Source organism: Daucus carota, chromosome 8 (assembly GCF_001625215.2).
Source record: "Daucus carota subsp. sativus chromosome 8, DH1 v3.0, whole genome shotgun sequence".
NCBI lineage: Eukaryota > Viridiplantae > Streptophyta > Magnoliopsida > Apiales > Apiaceae > Daucus > Daucus carota.
The window spans coordinates 24227825-24239068 of NC_030388.2; the positions used below are offsets into that span (position 1 = coordinate 24227825).

An 11244-nucleotide genomic window follows, 5' to 3' on the forward strand; every position below is an offset into this window, starting at 1 on the left:
ATCAGTGACTAGATTGAGTTATACAATTGTTGTATTGTGCGCTTGCTGTATGGCACTTTATCCGCCCTACCCAATTCTTGACATTGAGATGAGGGCATGGAGGTTAAGAAAGAAAAATGTATAAAGTAGCTCATTTTGGCGAACTCTAATTTCTTTTTAACTTAAGAGTGTAATAAGAATTTCATTTTTTTTTAATTATCGCAATCCTAGCCTGAATGAGTAAGAAAAGTGATGGGATCACTTAAATGTATGTTAGTTAATGTATGTTAGAAACTTAGTTAATGTATGTTAGAAACTTAACTCTGATACCAATTTTTATTTAACAATTTAATGAGAGCAAAGATTGTAGAAGAGGGTTGAATATATTTTTTTAAGTTTTTAATTTTTTTCCAGAGATGAGAAAAGTTAATAAAATTTAAGTAACAAAGCTTTTTAAAAATTTTCAAGTGAGTTTATTTTTTCATCCGAGAAATTTTTATATTAAAGAACTTTTGACGGTGGTGGAGGTGTTGATGAATGGGGTGGTGACTTTGGTGGGGATAGAAATAAAGGAGATGGACAAGGAGGTGGTGATTATGTAGGGGCGGGAGGTATGGAGATGGAATAAGAAGATTTTTAGTAGAATAATATATATACACACGCACGCGTACACATCTTTTAGCAATGGCCTATACGTGCTACTCCACTATAAATCTCTCTTAGAATAAAAATTAAAAAGTATATAAATCACATCGAAATATATCAAATATGGTGAGGAAATTAAATGTTGGGAGATGAAGAAAAATACAGTGAAGTCGGATTTCAAAAAAAAAAAGAACCGATACAAGGGAAAACTAAAATTAAAAACGGAGGGATTATGTGTGGGAGGGTCGTATAGATTTATTGTGTGTGGTGAATTCTAGGGCGCCATTAGATTATATTGATTTAATGATATAGATCAGTTTGTAGTTTGTATTTAATCACTATTAGATTAAGAGCATTTCCAAGAGGCTCTCTATTCAAGCTCTTAAGTGGAAAAATAAAGTGTCGTGCATAAATTAGAGCTCCGAGAGACTCTCAAAGGCTCTTCAAAAAGTTGAGAGCCCATTCTCTCTCATCTTTTTTAGGAGTCACAACTTGGTTCTTAACTTATTTTTATTAATAAAAAACTCTTTTCCCTCCAATTCATCCCCACTTTTGAATTTGAATCTTTGTTTTAGTGGAGCCCAACATGAATAAAATATGATATAGAGAAGAAATATAGATAGCATTGCTGGAGTTCATACTCTTAACTTTGTACTACATCACTAAGAGCCCAATTTTTTATATTATATTTAAAAGCCAATTAGGAGGCTCTTGGAGATGCTCTAATCTAAGAATTCCTCCAAGAGACTCTTAAATGAGCTCTTAAATTGAAATCTGAGGAGCGAGAGAGAAATTTTTACTCCAAGAGACTCTTAGTAGCTCTTCATATCACTAAGAGCCTCTTGTTTCTCTCTCCTCAAAGTTAAGAGCCACTACATAGCTCTTAACTTATTTTTTATAATAAAATATTCATTCTCTCCAAATTACATTTGAGTTTGTGTCATATACAAGTCCAAACAAGAATAAAATATTAACTTAAGAGCAAGTATAAAGAAAATTGTTGGAGTTGAGACTCTTAAATTTGTATTAGCTTATTAGGAGCCTAATATTTTTATATTATATTTAAGAGTCAATTAAGAAGCTGCTGGAGATGCTCTAAGGGGATCTTCAAGTGGCTCTCTAAATGAGCTCTTAACTTCAAATTTAAGGAGCAAGGCAAGAAATAAAGCTCCAATGGGCTCCTTGAAGCTTTTTAAAAATTTAAGAGCTTATCATCTCTCTTCTCTTTTTAAGAGCATGTAGGAGCTCTTAACATTTTTTTCATGAATATAATATTACTTTACCTCCAACTTTACCACCAACATTTCTCTCTTTTTACTTTTCTCTCTCATTTAAATGAATAAAATATAATTAAGGAGCAAGTATAAAGAGGAGCATTGAAGATGAAATCTTTTTCAATGTCTTAACTCACTGGGAGCCAAATATTATATTATATTTTAAAGAGTGATTTAAGAGCCTCATTGGAGATGCTCTAATGGCTTAGATTAGATTGTAGTTTATATGTGATCACTAGCCTATAAATTTTGTTCAAATATATCAAATTAGTCACTCATTTCAAAATTGACTCAATTTAGAGCTTGTTTGTTTGGACTGGGCTTAAAGCCCAGGCTTTAAGTCATTGAATATCATCAGAGTTTAAGCGATTTGAATATTCAATTTGAAAACCATCATATTTTAAATTATTATTTAAAATCTTGATTGAATAACACCAAATTTTTGAAATATAATACAGAGTTCTGGTTTAATATGTCACGATTTTGTTGTATTATTTAATCCTAAAAGAATACACTTCAATTTCATGAATAAAAAAGATATTGAATAACAGATTGACGGGGTGTATTCGATTGAGATTTTAATGGTTTATTTTTATCTATGGATTTTAATAGATTGTATGTGACTTTGATTTTGTGCGGATTTTGGATAAAATGTCGTAGAGTTGATATGGATTCTTTAGGATTTAAGCACAATGCTTCAAAATCTCATAGATTTTGGTGGTATTTCAAAAAACTCAAAATAAACCGACAAATGCCACAAAATCCATCATTTTATGAAATTCAAAAAATTCCCTCAGCATTTGAATACCATCAGATTTTAATGGACTTTAAACAATCTCAATTGAATACCACCAGATTTTGTAATATAATTCACTACACCATAAAAGGCTTATAGCAACGCGGAAAAACCATTGCTCAAAGTGCTATATATGTTGCAATAGTTTCTATAGCAACAAAAGTGCCAAATTTTGGCGTTGCATCTGACCGCGTTGCAATTGGTGGATTTAGCAACAAATATATCCCCATACAGCAATGAAATTATTTTATTGCAATAAATCGATATAGCAACAAATATTTGTCTACAGCAACGCATTCCTTGTATTGCATTAGCTTAATTTTGTTTCATTTGTATGACTTTAAGGCAACAAATATTAGACCAATTGCAATGAATTTTAACCAAGATATAGCAATGATTTCGCCCATATTGCAATATTTTTATACATTTTTTTGCAACAGATTTCGATGCAATAGCAACAAATTTAATAAAAAAAATTCGAAAAGGTCATTGCTACAAATACAATTATAGCCAGACATTATATAGCCACAAATTTCAATTGTCTATTTACAATCCAAGTATCAAGTATCCAACAATTCAAAAGCGGTATCATGACCGTTACAATATAGTCTTACAAACCATTTCAAATCTAAATTGCATACATAAATTAGCCATTGAAGTCCAGACATAATTCAAATAAAAATATGTAGTCTAGACTGAAATGATTAAATCTAAGTGGAACAATCCCACTTTCTGTCCTAAATGGAACTCGGACAATGTGGGAATGCTTTGATTTTAGCAAAGGTTCTGGTTCTTGACTGCATGTATTCCTCTTTACATCGATAAGTCGATCGAGTCACCTATATCAATGAAAAAATATGAGTTGCATGAAACTTCAAGCTAAATTATCTTTCTTTTTGACACACACATATATAAGTTATCTTACCACAAGAAAAAGACTTAACATTAAGACCTTGTTGCTTAATTTTGAGCGGCAATCCTCTTCCAAAGCGAGCACTTGATCCAGAACATAAACCACCTATTGAGTGAACAAATATAAATTTGAGTTATAAAAAAAAAAAAGGCAGCTTCACCATCATTTTTCAAAACCCCATTCTTTAAACCTGTGATGATGTGTTATCACCGTTCTCATCTTTATTCTCCGAATACAATTGAAAGAAAAGCAAGAGGTCGCCTGTTCTCAAAGCTTGTACATGGTGTTTCTCTAGTTAGCAAAGACAGGGCTACTTGAAGTCAAAGAGCTATTTTCATTGTCTCATTGATCATAAGTTTCTGTAAGGAAAAAGTTCAGTCATTAGAATCATGTCCACCCCTCTGTTCAATACTAGTATATCAATTAGTATTATTACTTCTCCCTAGTCTAATTGCAAATAGCATGAAAAGGCTAATGCTTTTAATCAAAAATAATAATTAAAACAAAGGTGCACAGGTGCATACCACAATAGAGTTTTTCTTCACCAGGCCAATCATATCGAAGATTGACTCTGTAAAGAAGTTTAAACTTAAACCAACAATATATCGCTTTAAAAGCATACAATACTCGAAGTGATACATGTGAAATTTGTGAACTTATTCTTGCTTTTGTAACTAAAATTTTGGTATCTACCTGGAGCTTCTGGCCTTACAACATCTCAGCTTCAAGCTCATCAAAAGACCTGCAGATAATTTGGAGGCAAACTTGATCAAAAATTGCTACTGCTTAAATTTCCAGAGGTTTCTAACAAATGTAAATCTGAGGAACTTTCTGCCGCCATTCCTAGCAAAAGCATCTGCACATTTCCTGTTTCTGCCCCCCACTGTAACAATTAATCAAATTTTGATCACTGTGTTGCAAGTATTGCTAAATTTGAATGAACTTAAATAGTGCATGCAGGACTACACATATATGGCCTCCTTACGGCAAGTTGTTATAAGATCGGCTACACCACAGCTCTCGAAGAAGGTGCTATCTTTAACAGAGGAAGATAGCAGCTTAGAAAATGCCTTCATCTGATTCTCATTATTGCAGCCTAAAACTTAACAGCGGATAATTAAACTAGTTAATTAAACAATTTACAAGTTGAGCATTATCAATCACCCCCCCCCCCTCGAGACACACAAACACATCAAGAATGACATAGTTTAGGCTCCTTCAGTTTATTCATCGTTCAGCACTGCACAAAACTAGTTAAACAATTTACAAGTTGATTTACAAAAGAGAAGCTCATATAAGTTTGAACAAGAAAAAGATATAGCAGGTATGCAGTTACAAATCTGCCAAAGGATGACACGCATGCAGTGAAGTTTAAATATAAGGTAATCTCATAGATATTATGTTAATAAGAATACTAAAAAGAACACACAAATAAACTATATAAGAATGATTTAACTCTTATAAACCTTAAGTATAAAGAGAAAATCAAGAGAAAGAAGCTCAGTTCACTGATTCAAATGCCCAAATTACTGAAGTCGTAATTGTCTTTCAAAAGCACATAGAATTGAGAACACATGAATCCATTACATGGATCTATTAGTGAGAAACGTGAGGATAATGCAAAAGAGAACATACATCCTAGTTTCTGCTCAGCTTCAGCATGCCCAAGAAGAGTCCCGGTTTCTAGACAATGCAGAAACGCAAGCAACGAGACAATTGCAGGCAACATCACAAATTGAAGCCCTAATTTCAAAATGCGACTCGAACAAAATCTCAATTGAAATTCCTAATCAACAACAAAACCTAACTGAAACAAACACTTTGATTTAATAACAAATAAAATCGATAGGGGAGAGAAAATCTATATTAAGTTCAGTTTCTTACATTCGTTCTTGAAAGTTGTCCGAGTTTGAGTGTTCCTCGAGCTTGAATCTTTGACCTTGAGTGTTTTTCGACCTCAAATCTTCAAGCTTGAATCTTCGATCTTGAGTATTGCTTGAGCTTGAATATTCGAGCATGACTCCGCTGTTTCCCCAAATCTCCTCTTTCGCTCTTCGTCGCCTCTGTATTTTTTACTTAGTCTTCATGTAATGAAATGTTTTGGGTATATTCTACCTGGCCTGTGCGTAATTTGGAAAGTAGGGGGAAATAAAATTATAAAGCCCGCTTATTTTTAGAACCCGGGAAACTCTTGAGCCCAAAATTTTGAACTCTGCTGCAACAATTATTAAAACTCGTTGCAAGTGTTATAGATTTTTAAAATAATTACACTCATTTGTAACATTTTTTAAAAATATTGCAACAGCTATAGGTTTGTCAAAATTTGTCAAGAAATAGCAACGATTTATGAGCAAAATTCAGACTTGGCGTTGCTATAGCCCTTTTATGGTGTAGTGATTTAAAATCTTAATTGAATGTCACCAGATTTTGTAGCATAATTTAAAATCTCAATTGAATACCTCTAGATTTTAATAGATTTCAAACAATCCAATATCCTCGGATTTCAAGAATGAAAAAAAATCTTTTAAAATCTCAATCCAATGCACCCCTCAATATAGCCACGGTTGATTATCTTATCTTATCCTTAATAATGAATGAAAATGATATTTTATATTCTTTGAAATCTTATGAAATCTTGGATTATCTTGTATCAAATAATCCATATAGACTACACCTCGCTTAAATTTATTTTGTTTTGAATGGAGAATGAAAGTGATTTACTATATCCTTTTAAGCATTGATTTTTTTTCAAATAAAATCAAAATATCCAAAATATCCTCAAAAGTCTAGTATATTTGATTCATTCTTATCTCTAAATGCCGCAATTTGTATTTGTAGTACTAATATCATATCTACATTAATGCAAGATATCATATAAAAAATGAGATTTAATTTCTTTAAGATAAAAGGGTTCACCAATATTCTATAAATACCCATTTTGTTTTCTCACATTTCACAACACAACCTCTTTCACTTACAAAAGTAGGAGCAATATCTTTCAATGGCTTCATCAACTTTGTCTCAAAATCTCTCCCTATTCTCTTTCCAGAAGCAACAAAACTTGGCACCCACACAGTTCATATGGCCAAAAGAAGATCTAATTCAAGCCCAAGAAGAGCTCAATGCCCCGGTCATCGATCTCGCAGGATTCTTATCTAACGATAAGAAAGTGATTGATGCCACCATTGAGCTCCTCCGTGCTGCTTGCATGGAACATGGATTTTTTCAAGTGATCAATCATGGAGTCGATGAAGCTGTTATTCAAGCGGCTCATGATGAAATCGATACGTTGTTTGATCTTCCTACTGAGGAGAAGTTGAGGCTGAGGAGGCAACGTGGGAGTGTTTGGGGATACTCTGGTGCCCATGCAGATCGATTCGCGAAAAATTTGCCATGGAAGGAGACTTACTCGTTCAGATTCGATCATGCTAGTAAGCCTGAGGAGAAGATTGTTGTCGACTACTTTGATTCTGTCCTCGGAGATTCTTTTAAAAAAACAGGGTAAGATTATATTCAAAATACTATAGTATCTTCTACTTTTTTTATATTTTTGTTACTTTTTTCTTTATTTGCTTGGTGTAGAATGGTGTATCAGATATACTGTGAGCAGATGAACAAGCTAGCAATGACTATCTTTAAGCTCTTAGAGACTAGTTTAGGTGTGGAAGCAGAGGAGTATTACAGTAAATTGTTCAAAGAAGGGACTTCTATCATGCGGTGCAACTACTATCCTCAATGTGAGCAGCCCGAGCTAGTCCTCGGGACCGGTCCTCATGCTGATCCGACATCAATAACCATACTTCATCAAGATCAAGTCGGAGGCCTTGAAGTATTTTCCGACAACAAATGGCAATCAGTCCGTCCTTGCCCTAACGCCCTTGTTATCAACATTGGCGATACATTAATGGTATGTTGATAAAAAATTTGTCTCTAAGATATTCGGTTTTTCTATGATTTGCCTGTGGGCACATGCTAAGTATCAAATTTCATGTATTTAACTCATTTTGATTGGCTAATACTGATATATAATGGTAGACCCTGCATATACAAAAGCTCTACCAATCAAAACAAGCTAAATTAGCGCTTAGCATGTGCCAATGGGCACATGTGTCTGATTATTTTTGGGGGTCATGTAATGCAGGCATTGAGCAATGGAAAATACAAAAGCTGTGTGCACAGGGCAATGGTGAATAGTGAGAGGACAAGAAGGTCTATGGTGTATTTCGTCAACCCGAAAGAGGACTTGGTTCTGAGAGCTCCTGAGAAGATTGTTGAGGCTGATGGAGTGGAAAGAAAGTATCCTGATTTCAAGTGGGCTGATTTGTATGAGTTTACTCAGCGTCACCACAGAGTGGATGGTGCTACTCTTGAGAACTTCTTTCGGTGGCTTCATCCTTCTCCTTCTAATTAGGCCATAATCCCCTGCCCCCAATATTCAAGTGACTCCTCAGTCTGTCGTTAATTTCTAGAAGTTTATCTTTTATCTTTTGGTGTATCAGATTTTTATCTTTATGTTTTGTGATCTGATATAATTGTATCTTTGATTTTGAGGGGTACTTTTAATAATAAATTTTCTTCATATGGTCATATTTACATTCCATCAATAATTTTATGATATTTTTAACTTGTATCAATGATCCTCTTGATCATATGATTGTCTACTGTTCTAATACTTCTCGGAGTGAGTCAGAGTCAAACCCGGATATCCCGGGACATCAAAGGATAAACCCACCATTGAGCTATTCAATTGTGCTCTTCAAAGCCTTCTACTTGATCCTATATAGACATTTAAATACAGTAATCTATTAAGCATGTTTACATGTTCGACTGTGATATGAACTCTAAAACCTACTTCTACTCTATCTCTATCATAAAAAATATCTATATAAAAGGCTCTGCCCTTAAATTTGGTTGAGCCGGCCAAACCTCTACCCCTCCAAATTATAACTATGTTTTTTTTGACTTGATCCTTTACCGCCGTAAAGATAGGTAGGCATTTCGTAAAAACCGTCTGAGTTGTGACACACGAGAAAAGTCAAAAACGCGAAGCTCACCCCACTCTTTTATCCACAACAAGGCAATGATAAAATGAACACATGGGCCGTTTGGGTAAACTTAAAATAAGTGCTTTTTCTTGAAGTAAAGAAGTGAAATATAAGTTACAAGCAAGTTAAGACTTATAAGAGCAAGTCCAATGCTAGATGCTATATATCTATTGCTATTGCTATAATATAGCACCAAAAAGTGTTTTTTAGTGCTAAAATAAAACTTGCACTCCAATGCTAAGTTCTATAACTAGTTTCAAATTTAACCATCTCATTAACTTTTACCTAATTTCTATATAGAACCAACTCTTTAACTTTTACCTAACTCATTAACTAGTTTCCAATTTCTATTTATTGATGATGTGGCAACATGGATGGATCCATCCTTGGTTTCAAATATAGAACCAAGGATGCATCTATGCATGGATGCATCCAAATATAGCACCCCTTTGGAGTTGAGTTTTTTTACTTTTGATGCTATAATATAGCAATAGAACCAAGTATAGCATTGCATTGGAGTTGCTCTAAGTGATTAAAGTGTTTGGAAAGAATTAGAAGTCATGAAACAAAAGTTAGCATTCTCAACTTCTTTCAAGTATTTCTTTACTTTTTACACAAACGGTACAAATAAGTGTTTCTAACTTATAAACCAGAAGCCGGGCTTATAAGTGCTGACCAAACACCTCAATAGTAATTCTGTTGCCTTTTTCAGATACAATGACCACTCACTTCAATTGTGTCATTCAGATTCAAGAAATAAAAGCAATGATAGGTAAAATTGGTTCCATTGTTAGGAGACCCCGAGCCAGTCAAGCAAGTAAGGCGAAACACTCCACTCATTTGAGCTAGAGCGAATTCCTTCTGAGAAATTAACAACTGTGAGAAAGATTTGCATGCGCATGTGCAGCTGGCTGAGTTTTTCTAACTAGACGCATAAATGAATCGAGAGTGGTAGAAAACCAGATTTTAACCGTTAAAGTTTCAAATTTAGCTCAAGCTTTGATGGTGTTACACAGCTTTGATGCCTGCAGAGATCTTCACCCTATTAAATAAACAGACCCCTTTCACTTCATTTCATATGTTCATACAACAATTTAAGAAACCGAAGATAACATGGCAAAAAAAATTCTCATTAAAAATATTTGAAGCGCGGAGAAAATTCAAGTAATCAAAGACGATTTTTCCATCTGAATTTCTATACAGAAGCCTCGCTTTCATCCTACATTAGGCAATCATTTTCTGGGATTTTAATCATAATACATGCACAAATGGTACGAATAACATACTCCACATATGTATATGTTCATATATCATGATTATCATCAATACATCATCGTCGTGTTAGGGTAGTGATCACTAGTTGCTTCACCAGCTAAAGGTGCCTGATCAACTTGTGCAGCCATTGCCAGCTCAAACTGCTTCAATGAAACAGAGGAAAATGAAATGATTTCTGGAGTCTTGAGATTTTCCCAACTTTTTAGGGAGTTTGATCCGTCCCATCCTATGTGTCCGACGTGCTTTACATCTGTTGGTAATCCTATTTCCATTTCTTTTTCCATCTCTTCTTTGTAGACTGTTGATCAAAGTACATTAGTTAAATAACTTATGTTGCAACAAATAAGAATATCATCATACAAATGAAATAAATGAAGTTTTGTTGTATTCCACAACATGAATCAATCTATTGAAACCACAGTATAATTATTTTGAACGCTTATTCAGGCTGCAAATTATGTACTTATGCATGGTTGCATTGATTGATTACTGCATTTTTTGAAATGAAAGAAACATGCGAATGAGCTCTAGCTGTAACACTATGTTCTTGCATACCGAATAATTGAGAAAAATTCTTGAAGCTCCTGATGATGAGTTTATGTATTCCAAAGGTGATGTTAGGCTTCTGAAATGATACAAGTCCCCAAGAATTCTTCATCTTTACTCCTGATGACCTCTCTTCTGCTCTTTCTCGTCTTTCTTGATATATTCACCGAAGACCAACCAAATTTTAATACATGTATACAGAAATTGACACTCACACAACATATATATAGGGAGAGAGATCATACTTGTGATAACATCTGGAACTGATCCTGACTTAGATTTCCTGGGATGGGAATTGCCAACTTGAGTACTTGACTGAGAAACACAACCCATAGAAAAAGGAACAAGTACAAATCTTTCCACAATATTTCTCATCACCTCATATAATTAAAGAAGCAAAAAGACTTGATTTTACTATTGCAGGTTGATCTGGTTTAAAGTCTATGCATAAAAAATAGGTTGATTATATTGGGTGCTCTAGTCTTTATAAACAAGCAAGAATGATTGTTGTGTTGGAAATGTAAAATACACCCAAGTTAGGTGCAGTGAGATAAAGAAAGGAATGAACAGTGAAGTGGGTTGGGAGTAGTTATAGTTAGTTAGTTAACCTGTGCAACTCAACCTACTTTTGCTAATTAAAAGTCCTTTTTGCCATTCAAGAATAAGTTTGCTAGTCTGTAAACCAACCCACCCTTCTGTCATCATACTAATCACTACTAATACTCATATTCTTTTAAAGTACTCCAACTAATGTTTGTTTATGTATTGATT

At 34.0% G+C, this 11244-nt stretch overlaps 2 protein-coding genes and 1 long non-coding RNA gene across 7 annotated transcripts; 1 reads left to right on the plus strand and 2 right to left on the minus strand.

Annotated features, from left to right (window-relative positions):
- Nucleotides 1–3190: 3190 nt before the first annotated feature.
- LOC108199250 (uncharacterized) lies at nt 3191–5727 on the minus strand. 5 transcript variants are annotated; one of them, XR_001802351.2, is made up of 7 exons: nt 5492–5727; nt 5243–5393; nt 4301–4349; nt 4132–4178; nt 3798–3966; nt 3620–3712; nt 3191–3533 (listed from the first exon to the last, which is right to left on the minus strand). It is a non-coding gene; the product is annotated as an uncharacterized LOC108199250 (long non-coding RNA). The 5 variants fall into 5 exon arrangements; XR_001802349.2 differs by having other exon boundaries at nt 4301–4490; XR_001802352.2 differs by having other exon boundaries at nt 4301–4490; nt 5243–5410.
- Nucleotides 5728–6592: 865 nt separating this feature from the next.
- LOC108199249 (gibberellin 20 oxidase 2) lies at nt 6593–8102 on the plus strand. The gene is made up of 3 exons (XM_017366982.2): nt 6593–7108; nt 7190–7514; nt 7749–8102. The coding sequence occupies exons 1-3, from the start codon at nt 6609–6611 to the stop codon at nt 8016–8018; spliced, it is 1095 nt and encodes a 364-aa protein (XP_017222471.1). The 5' UTR covers nt 6593–6608; the 3' UTR covers nt 8019–8102.
- A 1659-nt stretch (nt 8103–9761) lies between these two features.
- LOC108199005 (CRIB domain-containing protein RIC4) lies at nt 9762–10960 on the minus strand. The gene is made up of 3 exons (XM_017366773.2): nt 10719–10960; nt 10483–10626; nt 9762–10225 (listed from the first exon to the last, which is right to left on the minus strand). The coding sequence occupies exons 1-3, from the start codon at nt 10846–10848 to the stop codon at nt 9975–9977; spliced, it is 525 nt and encodes a 174-aa protein (XP_017222262.1). The 5' UTR covers nt 10849–10960; the 3' UTR covers nt 9762–9974.
- Nucleotides 10961–11244: the final 284 nt, after the last annotated feature.